A 22,624-nucleotide genomic window follows, 5' to 3' on the forward strand; every position below is an offset into this window, starting at 1 on the left:
TTCTACAGTGAACTCCATGTGGTGGGGACCCTCGTGGTGCTCTGTAGTGTGTGAGCGGGGCTGACCTGCGTAGCACAGATGACGGGCTTGCCGGCGGCGTTGCAGCGTCCAGTCATCATCTTCTGGGCAATGAAAACTTTCTCTGCCGGAATCTCAATGCCCAGGTCACCCCTGGCAACCATCACCCCATCACTCGCCGCCAGGATTTCGTCGAAACTAACGTGGGGAGGGGGGAGAGGAGGCTTGTTATAAATAGTCCAGGGTGGGGTGTATAGGAATCAATATCTGGGTCTTTTTTTTGTGAAGTATTTATTTGGGATGTGCTGTCATGAAACAGCCACCAACAATCAACAATAGCAGATTTTTCCCAATCATTCATAATAATTGTTTGAAATAAATTGGCCAGCTGGGAGTGTAAACGATCCTCAACCTTACTGTCTGTAACGCTATGGAGAGAAGAGAGAAGATGCATACAATTGTAATCTAGCAATATATTAGACGGTGTATAATTTTGAAAGGAAATAATCACACAGAATGATGAGTCATGAAAGATATTTGATTCAAGGAGATACCACGTTGGAGTCATAGTCACCAGACCAGGACTTCAAGGAAGTAAGTGGACCACACAAAGTAGTGTCAACCATATAGCAATTTGTCTGAGCGTCTGAAGTGGCAGCTATATTTCACACAGACATCTGGATGGACCATCATAGATCTTAACCGTCTTGGTAGGGCAAGGAGGACCTACATCTTTTTGTTCTGTTTCTGTGACAACAGGCGGTCTAGCAAAATAGGTTTCCTGTCAGAAGTGGATTTATATACCATCGGTGCAGCTGTTTATTCCTCTTAGCACTACCGGCATTGTAGGTGAAATAATGTGGTTCAATTCAGCCGGATAGTGTAGCTAGTGTTTACTATTATAACTATGATACTATCAGTGTAAGACACTGTACAACTAACACTGTACAACTAACACATCTGTGCACAAAGGATTTGTGTGAGAACTTTTACTTCCCTTGCGCATAATATTTCTCTGCTTGCGAGACCAATAATATAGCCTGTGAGGAGCAATCATTAGTTGAGAGCGCACACAAACTAAAGCAGAACGCAATGTATGCCCTTGAGCGCACAAATACTGTCTTAGCTCTCGTGCTGGCAAAGTGTTTTCTTGCTCGCTCTGGTATTTTTCTGCTCTCCTGGGTCCAATTGGCATTGTGAGTGGAGCCAGGCTTTGCAATCGTATCCCTGAATCTGATTGGTTACATGTTTTCCAAAAAGCTCTTGAAGTTCTCTGAGGATTTCTTGGGGTCCATCATGCAAGTCCACATTTAACCAAGAGGCTGCTGAAGAGCCGAGGTCTCAGAACGTGCTTTGGAGAACAATAAAGCACAGAGATGCACCTCAGACAGCGTGCGGTTATAAACAAAACATGTGGCTATGGTTTTTGTGAATAAAAGCAGGATCATCAGGGAACCATTGCCTCAGCCCTGAAGAATAGCATTATTCAGAATATAGAATATTAACAGACCAGGTACTTAAACGTTAAAAATGGTCATCAGTAAAGAACGAATTAAAGGAAACAACGTGAATTGTAATCATTGCCTCATTGTGCCTGAGATTGTCTTATGAAGTATAATAAATCTGGACATCTAAATATATATATATATATATATATATATATATATATATATATATATATATATATATATATATATATATATATATATATATATATATATCGCGTTTAGGGATACATTGGCCAATCACTCTCACATTCAGATGGCGACCAATAGACCCCCACCTCATATCCGAGCGTGCAGTGCTCACTTTCTGTGTGCGCTCAACTAATGATTTCCTCCTCCCAGGCTAGATATATTATTGCTCCTGGAGTAAAAGCGCAATAAAACCGTTTTCGCTCGTGATTTTTTGCAGTGCTTATTTCTATTAGATTCAATAATTACTAATTATCATATAAATGTATCATTTAATTTGATCCAAAATATGGCATAAATGATTTCGTGTTACATTTACACATTTACATTTACATTGGAAATAATCTCACAACCAGGGACTTTTGTAGCCTGGCTCCGCCCTCCTAAGTACTTGCGCTCAATTTTGATTTCCCTTCAGTACTAGGTCTCGGTCTGGGGTATGTTAGTTGGTTGTCTCCGTCCAAATTTTCTGCGTCCAATCAGCGATCCGAGGGAGTGGCCGAGAACAATGACGTTAAAGTCAGCTCTCGTTGACGGACATCTTCACGCACGATGTTTGGTTCGTTTACAGCCTGCGCGCAACGTGATTCCCGGCCAAACGTTAGCGATTGATTATGGCAGATCCAGAGTGGCACTGGGCAGATCCAATAGTTTTAAACTTCAACAGACACCCGCCTTCAAGTGAGTTAACGTTTGTCAATTGAGTAGGTCCAGACTCTCTGTGCAAATGAAATGAAGTACGAGAGTCTGGTAGGACCAGGCTAGGACATTTCTAGGTCAAACTGAAGATCATAATCTACAATCAGAGAAGGCAATAAATGCCATGAAAGATAATATGAAATAATTATATAAGTTAAAAAAATCCAGCCTAAATGGTCATGTCTAATATGTGACTAATGAATAGCTATGTTAAAGGGTTGAATGATAATCATCTATACTCCTATCTCTAATCCAGTTGTACAAATCAAACATGTACGATATGTACGGCTGAAATGTGGACAGATCTGACACGGGCACAGGCTCGCCTGGGACCCACACAGACTCCCCGGCCCCCACATCCCACGAGGTGTTCCGACGGTCCCCAGGGTGCTGCACCATCCTGCCCCCACTGAGGGCGCCTCTAGAGAACCAGGCTCCAGACCTCCAGTGTGCTCCTGTCTTAGAGTGGCTCCCTGACCGCCCTGCAGGGCCCCCAAGGTGACCCCGCCCTACCTCACACGTCCGGGTCCGCTGCCACTCACTTCTGCACCCCCTGGCGGCTCTCCACCTTGCTGATGACCTTGATGGCGCGGCCGCGCTCCCCCAGCGCACGCCGCACCTCCTTGACGTCCTGCGCCGAGCGGATGAAGCTGGCGAACACCATGTCCACACCCTGGGCCACGCCGAAGCGCAGGTCCGCCTCGTCGCGCTCGCTCACCGCCGGCATGTCCAGCAGGTCGCAGCCCGGCAGGTTCACCCCCTTACGGCTGCACAGCAGGCCGCCCGCCTCCACCACCGTGTCCACCCAATCAGGGCCTGGCGTTGAGCGGAGCAGGAAGTGAGATCATAATTACAAATGCATCTATTTTTTCAAGCATGTGGAAAACACACTAAACATTGGAAGGACGTTAACAGTACATTTCAGTTTACTGAAGTTAACTGAAATAAAGTGTGAGGAGTCTCTCAGGGAATTAGTTTTGTGTATCACAACCAACCGTTGGAAGCAAGCAGCAGAGCAATCCATCCAGCCAGGTATGATATTACCGAGTTTGGGCTGGGATCTACAATTTTTAACCGTCATACCAGTTTCCAGGACTTTGAGTGCGATGAGGCCGTCGTCGATGTAGATCAGTCCTCCCTTCTGGATGACCTTGGGCAGGCTGGGGTAGTCCACCCAGACCACGCTCCCATCAGTGTGGTCCCTGTCAGCCTCCGCCGTCACCACGCGCACCTGATCCCCCTTCTTCAGCTCCACCTCCCCCTCCACACTCTATACCCACGAGCACCACACACGCACACACACACACACACACACACGCACACACGCACACACGCACACACACACACACACACACACACGCACACACACACACACACACACACACGCACACACGCAGACAAACAGAACTTATTATAAAGTTCCTTGTTGAATCACAAAATTCTACTATACAAACACATCTCAGCTGCTTCATCTGGCTGAGGAAGATAATGCTGGATAATTGCGACGCAGCTAATCTGTAATAAACAGAAGCACTACCCAACACAAAATATAACAACTGAAACATTTTCTTTTGACTCAATTAGGATCATAGCCCATAATGTTTACATTTTTTACTGGATTGTATTTGTATGGTAAAGTATTTAGTATTGAAGCTTTCCTCTTTAAACTGCAAATCATATTAGGAGCCAGTATCTTGTGCTTCCTGCCTTCCCACCCTAATGATCGTATTTTATATGGCCAACGATACACATGATATGTTGTGGCACAATGGGCAGAATGTACTTCCTGGCACAGCTAGCTCCAAACAGACAGCATCTACATAAATCCATCAGCGGGTTTAGGGCTCTGGCAAATAGAACATCGATCAGACACTCAGCTGGATCTAGCTCTGAGAGGGAGAGAGAGAGAGCCATACAGAGACACAGAGACAAATAGAGAGGGAAATACAGAGAGACACACAAAGACAAAGAGACACATAGAGAGAGACACACACAGAGACACAGACACAGAGACATAGAAAGACACAGAGACACAGCGAGACAAATAGAGACACAGAGACACAGGGACACAAAGAGACAGAGAGAAAGAGGGTGAAAGTGAGAGAATAAGACAGATAGCCAGAGACAGAGCGAGGGAGAGAGAAAGTGAGAAATACACAGAGAGACAGAGCAAGAGAGATTGTGAGGTGAGAAAGAGACGCAGAGAGAAACAGAGAGACACAGAGAGACACAGAGAAAGAGACACAGAGAGAAACAGAGAGACATAGAGAAAGAGACACAGAGAGACACAGAGAGAGAAACCTGCTTTGCATAAACACCCAAGATCTTGGTGGGTTGATGTACTCTGTTTATTTCGGTTCAAGCATGCATGTGTGTTTGTGTGTGTGTGTGTGTGTGTGTTTGTGTGAGTTTGTGTGTGTGAATACACTTCAACCCAGGGATTCCTGAATGGTAATAACACCCATTTACGTTCTTCGCATTTACACTGCGCATACCCCACTGATGGGATTCAGATCCCACATATAGCCATGTTGAATAAGGTGTTGTATTCCACTCACCCCTTTGACCAATCCCGTGCGGATCTCTGGGCCCTTGGTATCCAAGGCGATGGCTACTGGCCTATAGTACAAGGGGTCGGAGGTTATCGTCTCCACTGCCTCGCGGATATTCTTGATAGTGTCGCCATGGTACTGAGAGAGAGAGAAAAGGATTGAGAGAGAGAGAGAGAGAGAGAGAGAGAGAGAGAGAGAGAGAGAGATGCAGAGAGAAAGACAGAGAGGATGGAATTAATCGCGTCAAGTAGTCAGTCAATGACCAACACTGAGTACTATGACTACACCTGACTACTTTGACCTCTGTGCACCCAAGAGGCATGAACCCAGGGCTGTGTCATTGGCTTACATTCACAGACGTTGTCCAGGTTTAATGTCAACTTTCCTGTATTACATCCACAACAAAAGGGCGTTTCCAGGAAATGGTTATAGTGTTGTTCAAATCCTTCCCCATTCCTCTCCTAACCACCTGAAATGGTAATGGTCTAAGTCACGGGTTAGCTCAGGAGTTAGCTCAGGAGTTAAAGCAGTTGTCTTGTAACCGAAAGGTTGCTAGTTCGATCTGCAGATCGAACTAGCAACCTTTCGTGAGTGTTGATCTGCTAACCAAGCTGGCTGTCGCCTTGCATGGTTGACTCTGCCGTCGGTGTGTCAATGTGTGTATTAACCGATGTAAGTCGCATTGGATAAAAGCGTCTGCTAAATGCCCTAATTGCAATGGTGTAAGTCTCCTAACCACCTGAAATGCTAATGGTGTCAGTTTCCTGGTCAGGTGCTGGTCTGATGACCACCTGAAATTGTCCTGGGAGGAGGAAGTCTGCTATGTGGTTCGGGAGAATACACTCAGCATCCGTTTGCATCAGGCATGGTTTGCTTCAATTCAATGTGTTCCATAGACTCTTGCAGATAGACTCTCTGTGACATATGTTCCGGACGTAGATCCTACTCGCTCCTGTTGTCATCCGGCTCCAGCAATAATAATAAGACAGTAATGTATCTCATGTTCGGTCCACTACGTCTCTTTTATACAGGATAAGGAGATGAGGCCTGAAGCTACTGCTGCAGTGTGTGGTGAGGTGACTGAGAGGGTAACTGTTTCTGATGCCCAGTCGGGGACATGGCCTTCTCCTCTCCACTGGTCCAGCGCCTTACATAACTGGAGGCTGGGGGGCTGGAGGCTGGGTGGTGATGAGGCACTGCATGTCTGACAAGCTTAAGTACACAACCAGGGGTTGTTGCACAATGTTTAATTGGTATTAGCGATAATTTCCCCCTAGAGACTTAGAAACATAAACCTATAAATAACTAAATGTTATACTCAGTATGTACATACTGGATTCACATTATATTCAGTCTCTTTTTGTTCTTAAAATCATTACAGAAAAACGTTTTAGTTATGATTTATTTGATTTATTCCCTTCGTACCAATGTATTGAAGTAGTATTGATGGATCATTCAGATCTAAAATGCTATCAGGAGCCCAAGTCAATCATTCTGAAGGGATGAGGTAACAAACTGACTGTAGAGCTGAGGAAACGCCCCAGGATGAACAGCGATACCCCAGTCCTTCAAAAGCTCATTTAACAGACTTAACCACCAGTTATCATCACTGCTAGATTGGGGTAATATGTTGAAATTTAAATGACATTTAAGAAGACATATCACCAGACATCCCTGCGGGGGAACCGCCGTGCTGTAACCAGTACAGCAGAGTGGATCACAGACGCCTACCTCATGGGAGCCGTGGGAGAAGTTGAGCCGGGCGATGTTCATCCCCGCTTTCACCATCTCCTGCAGCTTGGGGATGGAGCGGGAGGCCGGCCCTGGGGGGGGGGGGGAGACAGTTATAGATCATCAACTGGATCACCCAGCTCACTGATCCGTCCCAGTCTGTTCCACCCCCCCCCTGACACAGGTGCAATCCTCCCGGTGGTGAACCCTCCACTTAGTAGGGGGCCCGGCCGGAGACAGCGTCTATGGAGAAGCCCCGCTGCCCGGGTATCGAGTGTGAGGCATTGACTGGCGTTAATATTGAAGCGTTACTAAACACTGCCGGATAAAACTGAGATAAAAAGTTTGGTGAGGAGTGCACATGCATGTTAACATAAAGGTCCCCAAAGGCCGTGGGAGGGGAAAACCCAGACGCATATCACTCCATTGGTCCACTCTCTCTGAGTCCTGGACAGGACCGCTGAAGAGGATCGTCCCCTGCCATTGGCTGACCCACTCACCGATGGTGCAGATGATGCTGGTGTTCCGGGCCGTGATTGGCTCCTGGTTGATGTCCAGCAGACAGAGGTGCTCCAGGAAGGTGTCGGCCATGCTGGCGTCCAGCCGCTGCTGCTGGATGAAGGAGTCTGGCAGGGTCATGTTGTCAGAGTAGCGCCTCAAACGAGCTGCAGTAGGAGGAGGGTCCGAGAGGAGAGGAGTCAGTGCTCATTTGTGCACCAGTGTGCTCGGCAGCCCCTAACGAGGGTTGTAACCAATCAGGAGCGCCCTAACTTACCAGGAGCTATCTTTCAAAAAATCAAAATCTTTAAAACAACATTTGCCATCTGAATGAGAGTGTACTTGAAATTCAGAACAGAATCATGCATCTCCGTTTTCAGGCCATGATCATACACAAACAAAAAATACTTCCATTGTGCCGTGGGTAACTTCAAACATTTGAAGGGTTTTCTGTTTGAATAAAAGTGATGGCTGCTGTCCAAATGTAACAATACGGACAAAGCTACACCTGCTGGTGAGAGGTGAGAGGGCCATGACGTAACATCCCTCTAGTATATATATACACACATACAGATTTATATATACACACATAGTTTTATATATACATACACATACATATATACTGTTTGTACACATACAAACATATATGTATATATAAATATATATCAAATATGTCTATGTGCATGTTGGACGTGCATCAGGGGACCATAGGAGAGACCATAGAGGATGTGAAGGTTTACATCCAGCCTGGTGGACTCCTGCAGGGCCGAGGAGCACAGGAGCGGTATTAAAGGCAATGTGTCCTGCTGCTGATAGGCTGCGGTACACGACACAAATGACATTTGAACACAGGCAGGGGAGGGGAGGCTGCGGCGGACATCGCAGAGAGAGAATATTATAACGTACTGCCAGATGACATTCAACCTAAGTATTGCTTATTTTCATTTCCCTTCAATGTTTAATTGGGCCGCTTCAAGGGCCCGGATTGACATTTCTTCCATATTCTCTGAACACATTCTGCTAAATAATGTATTGACCTGTGAGTGCCTGGAAGGAACCCCTTTGCTGGAACATCTGTCCAATTATCTATCTGTCTGTCTGTCTGTCTGTCTGTCTGTCTGTCTGTCTATCTATCCATTTATATATCTATTTATATCATCAATCAACAGATCCAGAGTCACAACTCATATTCACTATATAACTCTCACTAGGTTAAAAATATATATATGCTGCACCCAATGTTTAGTCACCTCAAGGTCATACACTCTTAATAAAATGTAATCGTATTATTTGAACAGGCCTTTGTATGGCAAGATTGACAGTAAGTAGACGAATTAGGGTTGTATTAAAATTAATCATATCTGACAGGCTAGACAATAATTTCCTTATTGTAAACATAAATAATATAAACCGGTTCAAATTGGATCAGAAACACCTAATGTTTTTGACAAAATAGCTATAAAGCTGTATGCATATATACTTGTTATTACCCATAATACCTTAGTCAGATGTCCAGACTGTTGCTCAACCTTAAGTATTCAGGAAGCTAATAAACAACTTGATTTAGAATTGTATAAGAAGGTACTTCATTTATTATATCTGTTGAAGCAGGTGGCTTTACGCTACAGGGGTATTTTGAGATCTGGGAAAGATATTTTTGGCATGTTGAAGGGCTTTCAGGCGCGATAATGCATCCAATTTATAGGATGCCACAATCAGCACAGCCTCTCCCAGCAGGGCGGAGGAGAAAGTGGAGAGGAGAGTGGGAGAGGGGCGGAGGGGAGAGTGGAGGGGAGACTGGGAGAGTGGGAGAGGGGCGGAGGGGAGAGTGGAGGGGAGACTGGGAGAGGGGGAGAGGGGGAGGGGAGTGGGAGGGTTGGGGGACGGTAGCTAAGGAGACAAGAGGAGAAACCCACATCCAGACACTGACAGACAGACAAGTTCATCCCAAGAACAACAGGACTGGCTGGTAACGGGAGGTAAGCATACGAGTGAAATACATAGGAAAGAGAGAGAACAATTATGGGTTACGCTCATGCTACATGAGATTTGATTAATACAATTTAAATCATGAATTAAATCAGTTTGTGCGTGGATGTAGATCACACCTCACAGCAGCGTTCCATGTTTTAGAATCAGAATCCGATTCACATGAGAGTATAGTAGAGATGAGGTCATCCAGAGTGAACTCTATTCCCTAACAACAGACACAGAGAGGACACGCTCTGCTGAAGCACGGGTGCTGGAATACATTAGGCAACCCAGAACAAACTCCCAGTAGACGCCGGTAAGTAGAGGGCGGCGGAATGTGCACATGGGGGACAACTCTGTCAGGGCTGTCTGTGTTCCCTCTCTCTCTCTCTCTCTCTCTCTCTCTCTCTCTCTCTCTCTCTCTCTCGATCCTCCCACCTCCTCCTGACCCACTTCTGCCACCCTGCTGAACACATCATGGCGTGTCCCTCTGAGAGCTGGCTGACACTTTGCAGTGAAGGACATAAAGTCACACACACATCACACCTGTACGAGCACACACACATGTCAGGCACAACTCTAAGAATATGCGCACATTACACACACCTGTATGAGCACACACACACATACACACACCAAATAAATGCTTTTCACGCACACATCATGTACATACTGGACACACACAGGCACACATTATGTACACATTATACACACCTGTATGAACACACCAATTAAAATGCACACACACACACACACAAACACACACACACCGTCTACCCAATTGCAGTGGTAGAGGGCCAGTGTGACCTGTAACCCAGCAGGCCAGTGCTCATCACTGTGTTGCAACGTGTCATCCAGTGCATGACCTCTGTGACATGCAGAGATAAGACAGCAGAGATAGCGCCTGGGTGGGGCCTGAGCACCAGTGACCTGGTTCCAAGGGTAGCACAAGCCTGGGTCACGCGCTTGTGTGCGCGTGTATGCATACCCGTCTATGTGTGTGGGAGTGTGTGTCTGTGTGTGTGTGCCTGCCTGCTTGTGTGTGTGATCGTGTGCGTGTGAGTGTGCGTGTGTGTGCGTGTGTGTGCGTGTTTGTGTGTGCGTGTTTTATCTGCCACTGAACCCCAGGTGCTATTTATGTCCAACTATATGACTCTGAAAAGAGGTGGCAGAAACAGAGAAATGGACAAACCCCCCCTACATGAGGTGGGCCATACTATCTGTGTACATAGAGCCAATTGGTTAGTAATCTATACTGAGCTAACATACTTCATAACCACAGAACATTTTCATTCATTCTGTTTCATTCATTTGTAGAACAATTCCAGCTTGTAAGCCATATTCCGAGGTTCAATCAATGCTGACCAGATCAATAACTTGCCAAACTAAACATTGATTTTCCAAGTTGCTTTTTATGTTTAGAAAGGACCAAAATCAAAGCGTTAAAGTCTAAGGTGCCCATTACACGACAAGCTTAGTTTGCTTGTATATGTATAATGCTTGCATATGAGCATGTATATGTATAATGCCCACTTACCCATTATGTCAAAATACTTCTTCACACTTCGCCAACTCAATAGTGACCAGCCAGTCAACTACGTCAGCCTCCCAGAGCCTGCTCCTCTGTACAGAACCTCTCTCCAACACTTTATGCGTCCATAAAGCTCCCTCGGAGAAGCCCTTATCTTAACGATTCAGAGGCCTTGCAGATTACTGTCATCTTGTCAGAAAGATGTCAGGTTGTCCGGCATGGCCCTCCCCTAAAACCTCATCATTCAGTCAGCACCCCCTCCCCACCCCATGCAATTCTCCACTCTGGGGCTACTGGTGGATCATTATTTTCACAAATCATTTCTCCTGTTATCAGCTCATGATGCAAGCCAAACACACCACACAGGTTGGTTCAACGTATTTATGCTATAATGTCATGTGTGGCCGAAAAGTGCAGTCTGCAAGGAAATAACAATCGGGTGTATGAATCTGATTCTCATTTTCTAGCTATGTTGGCTTTATGTCTATCTGTGTGCAAGGGACATAGGCAAGGAGTGCACTGTAGATCAGAAGACACGCACATTTCACATTAATCACTTATTAAGGGGACAGAGGGTGTCAATGAGTAGCTAAAGTACAAACAGACCTTTGTTCCTGGTTTACTTAAGTTGGCCCACGCTTTACCTCTAACATGGAACAGAAAGCAGACAAATTAAAGTAAACCCTAAAATAGGGTCATCATTATAAGAACACCTGCTGGTTATTTGCATTCGAAAATACGCATTCCAAAAATGTGAACGTTTCAAAATGATGTGGTTCACATTTAATCATGAAACTGTCCCTACACAATGTCAATGAATTAAGCAGGCGTATAAACGTGAGTCTACTGTCAATAACTAGTCAACAGACTGTCAATAGATCACATCAGACCGATGCAAGAAAACTCTAAAGGTCATTTATTAAGAAACTTTCTAAACAGTATGTTACATGTTACAAGTATAGCCTACACGTTTTCACGGGGCAAATATTATATTTCAGAAGATAGGAAATGGAAATGCATTGCAGAATGTACCGTAAAGTACATAAAAACATTACACAACTTTGTATATAATTATTTACCCTTTTAAGTGTTGCAAAGAGGAGAACTAACCTGTTGCAATCGGGAGAACCGGGTGAGGTAGTGGGAGGAGTAACTGCAACTATATTTACTTTATTTAATTCTAGCGCCATCTGGTGGCAAGTAGCGCTAAATAATCAGGAAATCGAAGACCAAAACCAGTAAGAAATTATTTTTATTTGACAAGTGACAGCATCTCGAGACACTAGTGTTCAAAACACTGTGCAGTAGATGTATTTTGTTGACATGATATATAAGTTACATAATACAAGCTGCCCGATACATGTAACTCTGTGCGTAGATTAAATTGTAAATTGTGTGTGTGTAGATATGTTTTTTATCAAGAAAGTGTGTTTATGCATGTGTATGTGTGTGTGTGTGTGTGTGTGTGTATGTGTGTGTGTGTGTGTGTGTGTGTGTGTGTGTGTGTGTGTGTGTGTGTGTGTGTGTGTATGCTTGCGCGGGTATGTGTGTGTGTGTGTGTCAAAGGCTTGTAAATGTGATCTGTGGGGGCGTCTCAGGCTGCAGGATGAGGGTGTAGGTGGTCTTGATGTCTTCTTTAGAAGACACACTGAGACGGAAGTTCAACAGGATCTAGAGAGAGGAGAGAAGAGAGTGAAGGGATGGTCGGAGAAAGGACAGAGGGTGGGAGGAGGAGTGAGAAGAGAAATGTCTTATGTCAACGCCGGGCAATTTCAGTATCATTTCATGGTAGCAGTCACTTTCTCTAATCCTTCAATAATAATCCATCTCATATTAATCCTACACTAATTCCTTCCTCCCCCACTGATCTGGAATCATGTCTTTCTTTCCCCCTCCAGACTATCTCTCTGTCGGCCTCCCGTTTGGCTTCTCATTTTATCAGTTTCTGTCTGAAGGCCTCCAGCTCGCCCTATGCTCTGTCTGTCTGTCTGTCTGTTGCTCCACTCACGTGCATGAGGAACAGCTGCATTTCGTTCTCTGCGATCCTCCTGCCCAAACACTGCCTGGCGCCGAAGCCGAACGCGAGCGACCTGAACCCTGCTCCCTCTCTCCCCGCCTCCCCCGGGGGTCTCTCGCCCCCGCCTCGGGCCCACCGCATGGGGTCGAAGCGCTCGGGCTCCTGGAAGATCTGGGGGCTCCTGCCCAGGGGGTAGAGGCACACCTGCACCATGGTCTAGCCGAGAGATGGGAACCCGGAGAGAGGAACGCAGGGGAATGGTGCATTATGGGTACAGACGCACAATAGAGGAAATACAGCAGAGAAAGGTCCAAGAGATCTTGAGTAGCACAGCAATATGTTTTCTGTGTTTGTCAGTGCTAGCATGTGGATGAATGCATGTGCGTGTGTGTGTGTGGGTGTGTGCATGTCTGCATATGTGTGTGTGTGTGTGTGTGCTTGTCTGTGTGTGCGTGTGTGTTTGTGTGTGTGTGTGTGTGTGTGTGTATATGTCTGCATATGTCTATCTGTCTGTCTGTCTGTGTGTGTGTGTGTGTTTGTGCGTGCGTGCTTGTGTGTGTGTGCATGTGTGCGTATGTGTGTGCTTGATTGGTGACAGGGGTCTGAAGTAACTCACCCCAGCAGGTATGTGGTAGTTCTGCAGAACAATGTCTCTGATCGGATAGCGCTGAACTGTGATTCCCACTGGGTACAGCCTATGACAGAGTGATGTCATAACCAACAGCACACTCTGATCATAGATAACCAGTAATCCATACCTTAAAAACCCATACACCCTGCCCCATCCCAGGCCGTGTTCACATACCTTAAACCATCCCTTTTCACAAAGTCCTTTCCCCCCCCCCCCCCCTTCCTATTTGTTGAGCGACCATATGTACCATGAAAGGCAGGTTATTATTATACGTTTGGTCATAGCGGGATATATTTTTCAAACTGTAATGATCCCTGACTATGATTTCACTTCCTCTTTCCTCCAGGACATGGGAGGTGGGCACACAGAGTGCATGATGGGAGCGCCTTCCCATTCCACCTCAACTGGAAAGAATGTGTTTTGTTGGTGTCGAGGGAATTAAAAGGATTTAAGAAGATGCTAACAAGATTAAGCCTACTCAGGATCAGCGATTATTCGGTTTATTCGTGTAAGAAGAGAAGTACATCCAGAATTCTGTGGTTCTCTGAGGGGGCCAGAGAGGAGAATAGTATGGAGTATAGAGAAAAAACACAGTGAACAGGGAGTTCATTGGTTGAAAACTGTGTTACGAATGGTACTGAATTATTGTTTATGGTTAACTGTTAGACCTATCTGTGTGGAAGAACCAAGAGACCTCATGTAGCTAATCAGAGCTTGGAGCTCAGGTGTGTGGATGGTGTTTAAGTTTGGAGAGTGTTTCTTAATGACATTGTATGATGCACTATAGGTACAGAGCTATCGGTAAAGGGAGTTGGGAGTAGTTAAGGCGAACATAATGTAGAATATGTATGATAGGTTAAAATCTGGTTATTCCTCAACAGTCTGCTTCTGGTTGGACTTTGTTTAGAGAGGAGCCAGTGACACAGACACACAAGAGGAGGTTATGGGTTGGCTAGTGGCTCTTAACCTATATTGAGCAAATGGCTGCATCAGTTATAGAAGGAAATCAGACATTACTGTTGCTTACAGAGACAGGATGTAAAATGTCTTTACTATCTATTGCTATAATTCTTTATTTGAAGGCAGTATAACATAGCCTGGCTGATGAAGAGCAGGTTATACAGTCGGTCAATGCATTTAACACGTTCTTATACCTCTGGTGGAACAGCCTACCGGAGGATCTCCTTGATGGTGCCCTTCAGAAGGGGCGCCCCATGCAGGGCCTTCCCGAGATCTCCCCCGGCCACGGCCAAGGACTCCCTCACTTGCTGCCTCACCGCCTCCTGCACCCTGGGGTTACGGCCCAGCTCGAACAGACCAAACTGCAGGGGCACGGCGGTCTGAGAGACAGGAGAGGGTTCAACACTGTTAGGGCTGAGCTAACCTCTGTGAGGAAAGAAGAGGGAAGAGGTGTATTCCCGTTCAACTCGTGCTGTTCGTCCCTCGTTCCTCCTCCCTCGTCTCCAAGCACACATTCTTCCTCTCTTCCTCTGACTACTCGTCTCTTTCCATCTCTGGAAGAGGACCGGCGGATTGCATAATGAAACCTGGAGTCTATATTATTCATTCAGGTTGGCCTTCACACAGGCCATTGCTTGCTAGATATCCCTCCCTCTAAAGATCTATTCTAGAGCCATAGAAACATTGCCAGTCATTGCAGCAGGCCTGCCAATTCAATATACTTTGGCAGTCAGCGTCCTCTGATCTGATGCCTAGAGGGCTATTCATTTATCACCTAAAGCAGGGCCAGTCGGTAGTGGAATAGGGACACCTGACATTATTGACATTGACCATGATGAAAACAGGTACTCAGACACAGGATACAGCATAGGGCCCTCAAAGCGCTAGACATGTCACTCATTCACACTACCAGGATCCTCTCAAGTGCAATCTACGCTTTAAGATCCACACACACCGTATCCACGCCTCCGGCCATCAGCTCCGTAACATTGGCTTTGATGAGATCCAGAGACAGCTGTCCTTTCTCCATCAGCTGGCCCAGTACCCCAGTGTACTGGCCCCCTACCGCCCACGCTTTAGAGCTTCCCCCGTTGGGAGAGGACAGCCGCTGGCACCCCTTCTGGATCCTGGCCTCCGCTTTAAAACGCAAAACAAAGTTGAGGGAGAATTGTTGGAAGAGGGATTCGCAAACAAACAAACCAATTCATGAAATAACGTGAAAAGCAAGATGCATAAACAGGGGATAAGGAATACATTATACTAATTTGAAAATGCTATGCTACACAATATAACAAGATCATCTTATGCTTCCCTCACCGTGGGTGAAGATGTGGTCCCATGCAGTGCTGTGCTGTGTCCACAAGGGGGCGCCAATGCGAGACAGAAGGCGAGGGGGCAGATACAGGAGCGGCGGCGTGGTCGACAGCATTCTCTCCACGGCCCAGATGAACCTCTGGGACTCCTGGGACGGCGAGGAGGAGAACAGGCCGATGCGCTCCCCGTAGATCACATGACAGCTGGCTAAAGGTCGGTTCAGGTGAGATGGGGTTGGGGAGTTGAGAGAAAGTAGGACACATAAAAATGACATGAATGAAAAAGTAGATGACATGAAAAGTTTGGTTTCAGTGTGAGTTGGCTTGTCTGTTTTACATTCTAACAAAAATGTAATGATCAATGAAGGTATAACAGCAGTAGCACCCAATTCAGCAAAAGTATCAACAAATAACTAAAACGTGCTAAATGGTTTTGGTTTTGAAGTCCGCTTAAAGAGAATCAATTGACTGCTCATGTGCACAGCAGTCCTCCAAAGTGGAGAGGATTTAAGGTATTCCAGGCGCCGTCTTCCATCCAACATGTGTTGCATTAGCGACCCATCGGTGGGCTGGCTAGGGTTTCACATCCCGGCTATTTCTACCAGGGCTTAGCACCTGGCTCCTTGAGCTGAGGAGCAATTCATCAGCACCACCGTGACTCCAAATCCTCAGCCAACCTTCACCGCCGCCGCCGCCACGGGCGTCTCCGCCCAGGGAACTCACGCCAGCGCCAAAGAGCGGTGAATGGTGTGAAGCGCACACAAATACAAACGGCAACTCGTAAATAAAGTTGCATGCGCTCACATTCGTACAAACACAGACAAACAACGTATATACTCACGAAACACAAACACAAACAAAGGCAGACCACAGGGAGATATTCAAATAGCGTGGCCCAAACTTTCACACCTCTGCGTGCGCCGCATTTCCCCACACCGTTTCAAAGAGTCCTGTCTGTCTGGACCAATGGGGAGGCTTGCTAGCTGCCGTGCGGCTGCGGGTGAACGCCTCCCTCTATTTTTACAAATAAACAATCCGTGACCCGGTGTGTACACAAGCACACATTACAAACATAAACACACCTGGAAATACTGAACTTTTCTGCTGTGCATGAGGAGGTTGTAAACATTCAGATTAGTATTATGTTATGTCAGTGTGTGTGTGTGTGTGTGTGTGTGCGCGCGTGCGTGCGTGCGTGCGTGTGTGGTGTGCTTGTGTGTGTGTGCTTGTGTGTGTGTGTGTGTGTGTGTGTGTGTGTCTTCAATGTCCTATTCTTTACCAATCTTATCTTTTAATGCAATATAATGGAATACATAAAGGAAAGTATAAAGGCAGAAGAAGGCTCTTTGTCAGCACATCCAAGCACACAGACACACACAAAGACACACATATGTATTCAACTCCCCAAGCACACACACACACACACACACACACGGATGTATAGGACGGCGTGGGGACCTTCCAGGGCGAAGCGGAAGAGGTCGGGGCTGGGGTCGAGGGTCAGGCTGCGGCGCGCGCCCCGCTCCACACGGGCCCGCAGCATGCGGCTGAAGTCCCCCGCCACCTGGTCCAGCAGCGGCAGGAAGCGCTGCACCGCCCCCGGCATCATGATCTCCTTGTTCAGCAGCAGGCGGTCCGAACGCCACTCCTCACCGTTCCTTTGGGGGGGGGGGGGGGGGGTTTAAGGGGAATGGAAGAAGCAAAACATTCTGCAGGTGTTTAATGGCTGACACACTGGGCTAACACACACACACTCACACGCACCTACACACACAAACACACACACTAAAACACACACACCAACACACACACACACACACACACACACACACACACCTGCACACACTCACACATAGAGCTACAGGGGAGGCCCTACTTGAGGAAGACACCCTTCTGGTGCTGGCGTATCTCGCGGTGCGTGGCCCAGGGCTGCAGGGTCATGCGGCGGGGATGCAGCCCCTCGGAACGGAACAGCTCCCCGATGTCGGCGGGCATCATGATGTTGACGCTGCTTTGGGCGCCCAGGTTCTCCCTGACACAACACACTCAGGGTCACATCAACCGCTCCCCCCCCCGTCACTGTTAATGACACGCTAGGAATAGAGCTGCAGCAGACACCAGTGAGAGGGGGTGATGGGAGTTTGGAACGCATGAACTCATGAAGTCCTGAGGAGTTAGTATGGCAGGGACAGACAGACTTAATCAGGATTCTTTTGATTGATTAATGAATCGATTAATTACTATTTAAATTGCTCTCAAATGGGCCCGTGGAATATATCTGCATACAAGTACTCTGGACTTATCAGCCTATAGTTTTTTCAGCCACTATCAATCTATATTTTATATCTGAAAGTAGTTGAGCATATAGTGTAAATCTGAATTTAGTTTACTGAACATATACAGATGAGGATTATACAATATATTGTCTTTGTCAAGACAGCCATGGAGTTTATAATCTAAACCTGCCCATAGTTTTGTTGAGGGTTTTAGGTGATATCCACTATAGTGTAGTCCATTTGTTTAAGGCCCAAATGGGTCATTTGTTATTACCTCACAACCAAAAAATAATCACAATATTTGATGACCAATATTGCAGCAATCAACAAAGTGGTGCTGCGCTGTGAAGGACAAAGCTACAACTCAAAGCATAGTAAGCCATTGAAACGTGAATTAAATTTGAAACATTAGTCAATTCATGGGCTTCTCCCAAACGATTATGGTAGGGCATATGCTGTGTGACCCACTCAATATGCCTCAAGATGCCCCACGAGTGGAGAACCCCTGGTCTAGTCTATAGTCCACTAGCTCCTCTGTAAGCCCCAGGCTGCTGTGTACCTGTAGATAGGTCCCAGCGTGTTGAAGGTGCTCTCCATGTGCTTATGCAGCAGGTTGAAGCGACCCTCCTTCCAGAAGCGCAGCAGGTTCAGCCAGCCGCTCCTCCCCGTGTGAGGGATCTCCTTGAAGGCTCGCACCCCTGCGCTCTTCTTCCCTCCCGTCTGCTCCATGCTCCGGCTCTGGCTCTTCCTGCCCTCCGCCCCTCCCACTCCCACCACCACCGTCGCCGCCATCCTGGCCCTCCCAGCCATGGTTGCAGCCGCCGGGGAACAGAGTGCTCTACGGGAGGCCAGGCCCCCCAGAGGCCCGCTGGAAGCCCACCTCCCTTGCAGCCGGCCGCACGCAGCCAGGTGGAAGGACATGTTCAGCATGGTTCCCCCCAACAGGTGCATCTCTGACTCCAGCTCTCAGCACAGAGCCTCCTGCTGCCCCTCCTTCATCTGGCTCTCTCTGCTCACCCCTAGCCGTCCTCCAGGGCCGATCACGTCCTGATAGTGCGGCTGATTTATGGATCTGATGGGGAAGGTTCAAGGGAACAACAACACAGCCCAAAGAGAGCCTAATCGGTGATGACGTACAGACTCACAAACACACACACACACACACGCACATGCGCGCACACACACAACAGACACACGCACACAGACAGACACACACACACACGTACGCAGGCACGCTCAAAAACACACACAGACATACACACACATGCACGCATGGATGCTCAAACACACATCCTTACTCTAACCGTTACAGCACAAAGATAAATGAACACCAAAATGCAAAGCAAAAGCAGTTTATTCCAAAATGGCCCTTCTTAAAAAGATCATGTAGAAGTTATAATCTTCAGCCAACCTCACAAGGTGCTTAGGATTGATGAAAGTACAAAAACTTAAATGAATACAAACATAAATAAAATGTGTACATGTAATAGTGACTATGTGACAATGCATGAAACACATCCTAAAAAACATTACAAACCAACATATACAATACGTTATGATCAAATATAATACCGTGCATTTAATACATATTAAAAAAAAAAAAGAATATCAAACATGAATTTGTCAAATGTGTAGATTCATGTAAAGCATCCAGCCGTTGATGAGCTGCTCATGTGTATGACCTCATGTTCTATCTCGTGTAGAGTTGTAATGGTCCCATCACAACCAGCACAGTTAGAGACCACCTCCCGATCACATGACTTGGCACATGGCCCCATTGGCTGTTTGAGGGGTGGGAGTGTGGCTGCGTCTGGCCCCTGGGACCGGCCCCGTGCTGAAGCTGAGGCCTTGGAACGCCTTCAATAAGTTGAATCCATCGTCCTTGCTCTTACTGTCGGAATTAACTATTTTCGCCAGCTCGCGGGGGAGAGCTATTTTCCCCCCAAACGGCCTCAAATGGTCTGTGTCCTTGGAGCTCTAATTGGGAATAAGAAAAAAGAGATGAACTGCAAGAACACACACACACACATGAGAGTTCGTATTGTGTTTGGAGAGTGGGTTCATGATTTTCCTCTCTGTGTTTTCCTTGGGACTATATTTCAGGACAGTGAAGACAAGCGGGTTGAACGTGAGAGGGAATGAAGTATAGCATAGGCTCACAGGTCGGGAATCAAAGCGGGGTCACCATTAAAAAATAATAATGACTTGAATCACTTCAAATGAGAAAGAGCAATTCCCTCACCCTGGTGAGCTGGTACTTCCTCCTGTAGTGAGCCCTCAGGGCCGCCCTCTCGGCGTTCTTCTTAGCATTCAGAACTTCTCGCGGCTTCCTGTGGAGGAACAAGAAACACGCAGTGAGCACACAAAGACACCAGACGTACTGTACATCACCTACAGCAAGGAGGTCAAATAATGTGTTGGATGTATGATGGAAACAGGTATTTGTGTGTTTAGCACGGTTGTGGTGCTGGGGTTTGATTGGTTGGGTCTGGACACATTTGAACTTGCCTCCCCAGGTCCAGGCCTGGCTGGTGGGAGCGGGGAGCCGCGGACTCCCTGGGGCAGGGGGCTGCCTGAGGAGGAGCGCCTCTGCCCGGACGTCTACGCGCTGATCTCACTCCTCCTCCTCCTGCTCCTTCTCTCCCTCCTCCTCCTGCTCCTCTTGCTCCTCTTCTGGCCCTCCTCTGCCTGTGGTTGACCATCACCTCCTTCTCCCTCTGGCCCGACACACAGCTGGTCAGCTTCCTGATGGGCCCCCTCAGGGTCTTCCTCACTACAGAGTCCATGATGCGCGCGTGTGCGTGTGTGTGTGCGCGCGTGTGCGTGTGCGCGTGTGCGTGTGCGTGTGCGTGTGTGTGTGTGTGTGTGTGACAGACGTCCACCGCCCTGTTCGGTTTGGAGGAGCTGGATCAGCAGAAAGCGCTAATCTGCCGCCCTCATGTTGTCATCGTGGGCAGAGCCTGGGGGACAGAGGCATTGGGCAGCGGTAATTAAGAGGTGGAGACAGGGCCAAGGGCAGGGGAACGATGCAGTCAGACAAGGCCTGCACACACACACCGCCACACGCAGACGGGGCGGGGAACGCCGTCTGGCTGCGTGCGGAGGTCGCCGCGCTCACCAGATAAAGGGGTTTGTGTTGTTCTGTGGTCGTGATTTATCAACACAAAGACAAGGGAGGAGCAGAGCCCCCGGCAGGACAAGATAAGGAGGGAAGACAGATGGGAAGGAGGGAACAAAGTAAAAGAGGAAATGGGAAATTAAAAATGGGGGGAAAAAAGAAAAGCAGGGGGTGAAGTGGGGGTAGAATGTGGGGGAGAGAGAGAGAGAGGTGGGATGGGGAGAGGGTGTGGGAGCTGTGTGGGTGAAGGTGACATCCAGACAGACATGACAAGCTATTTGTTCAAGCCATTCATCCCTGCTGTTCCCCCCACACACACACATAACTCAAGCCCCTAGAGTTTGAACATTCACACATAAACACAAACCCATGTAGTGGAGTCTGGCCTTACCAGGTCCGGTGTGTAGGCCCAAGGCAGATCCTACAGGATTCAGGCAGATGGCAGCTGCAAACGTCCCAGTCCAGATCCAGGAACCCTCTGAGCTGTTGACCAGGTGCCTTCCCAGTGCTGTTCTGCCGTTGCTGCTCCTCCGTTCCCTCAGGCCAACAGACGATCTTCTAGTCTTATGGATTTAGGTTTCCGTCTGCCTTCACCTCTTCTACCCCCCCCCCCCACTGCCAACACAGATTAGCTCCTCCAGGCTAATGAGTTTCAATCCTGTTAGCACAGGGAGAGCACGCCCCCGCTGGGTCACATGGGCATGGGAAGGATGGGGACACCATGTTGTGCGGTACGGTTGTGTGTCATGGTTCTGTCTCACCTGGCTGTTAAAGCTGAAGGGTTGGTGTACAACTGGGACTATACATATAAATATATATATAGTATATATAATATATGATATACAGCCTATATATTCATTGTATACATGTTCCAAACGGCCTGTGAGTTCCTCTGAGTTCCTCTGGGTTCCTGTGTGTTCCTCTGAGTTCCTTATGAGTTCCTGATGAGTTCCTGATGAGTTCATGTGAGTTCTTGTGAGTTCCTCTGAGTTCCTGTGAGTTCCTCTAAGTTCTGTGAGTTCCTGTGCGTTCCCCTGAGCCCTGCAGACAGCGGGGTGTGCAGCCAGACAGACGCTTGTGGTCAGCTAGATCAAGCACAGAGCTGAAAACCAGGAACAGAAGATACACTGTGGCCAGGAGGGGGAACAAAGAATAGACAACTAAATCTGGAAGCACACGATAAAAATAATCAGGATGAATAGAAGGGCCGTTTGATATTTTAAGCTTCACCCAGGAACCCAGTAAAAGTGCAACAGCAAGAGGCCTCAGTGTTGACTAGCAGCGATGAGACCTGACATAAAGTCAGTCGTTAAAGTCTATTTAGGGTGTGTGGGAATGGGGGTGGACATTTTTACGGCCTTCATTCACCTTCTCTGATGAGAGTCAGTTTATGTTTTCCGGTCGTTCCAGAAATATATCTATTGAAAGACAGGGTTGATGAGAGGAGGGGAAAAAGAGGTGCAGATCAGGTTTAGGAAAGGATAAGGATAAAGTGAGAAATAGTTGTCTCGTCTGCCTATGGGCCTTATTGACCTAGCGGCCATCTTGGCTCTAAACACTAAGGCTGGGTGGTTGAACTGAAGGCGTAATCCTGCTGTAATGAATAAGGCCTGTT

The 22,624-nt window shown here is 47.3% G+C and overlaps 3 protein-coding genes across 3 annotated transcripts in view; all 3 read right to left on the reverse strand.

The window, feature by feature from the left end:
* Positions 1–11,812, reverse strand: part of pklr (pyruvate kinase L/R) — a 19,179-nt gene extending 7,367 nt beyond the window's left edge. The window contains exons 1-7 of the mRNA XM_079756282.1: positions 11,805–11,812; positions 7,195–7,359; positions 6,695–6,786; positions 4,970–5,101; positions 3,495–3,681; positions 2,954–3,227; positions 66–216 (exon numbers count right to left, since the gene is read on the reverse strand). Of these exons, the coding sequence (XP_079612408.1) occupies positions 66–216; positions 2,954–3,227; positions 3,495–3,681; positions 4,970–5,101; positions 6,695–6,786; positions 7,195–7,333 (975 nt within the window). The 5' untranslated portion in view covers positions 7,334–7,359; positions 11,805–11,812. The remainder of the gene's footprint in view (positions 1–65; positions 217–2,953; positions 3,228–3,494; positions 3,682–4,969; positions 5,102–6,694; positions 6,787–7,194; positions 7,360–11,804) is intronic.
* Positions 11,813–12,254: 442 nt separating this feature from the next.
* cyp11c1 (cytochrome P450, family 11, subfamily C, polypeptide 1) lies at positions 12,255–18,842 on the reverse strand (the record flags this gene model as incomplete). Its single annotated transcript, XM_079754835.1, has 9 exons — positions 12,255–12,365; positions 12,703–12,927; positions 13,328–13,406; positions 14,516–14,682; positions 15,258–15,439; positions 15,620–15,823; positions 17,074–17,273; positions 17,492–17,647; positions 18,451–18,842. 9 exons carry the CDS (start codon positions 18,840–18,842, stop codon positions 12,255–12,257), a joined length of 1,716 nt encoding a protein of 571 aa, XP_079610961.1.
* Positions 18,843–18,857: 15 nt separating this feature from the next.
* LOC307085857 (uncharacterized protein) lies at positions 18,858–20,677 on the reverse strand (the record flags this gene model as incomplete). The annotated part of the gene is made up of 4 exons (XM_079750747.1): positions 18,858–18,963; positions 19,648–19,868; positions 20,134–20,221; positions 20,580–20,677. The coding sequence occupies 4 exons, from the start codon at positions 20,675–20,677 to the stop codon at positions 18,858–18,860; spliced, it is 513 nt and encodes a 170-aa protein (XP_079606873.1).
* Positions 20,678–22,624: the final 1,947 nt, after the last annotated feature.

Source organism: Pollachius pollachius, assembly GCF_949987615.1.
Source record: "Pollachius pollachius genome assembly, chromosome: 1".
In the NCBI taxonomy this organism is placed as follows: Eukaryota; Metazoa; Chordata; class Actinopteri; order Gadiformes; family Gadidae; genus Pollachius; species Pollachius pollachius.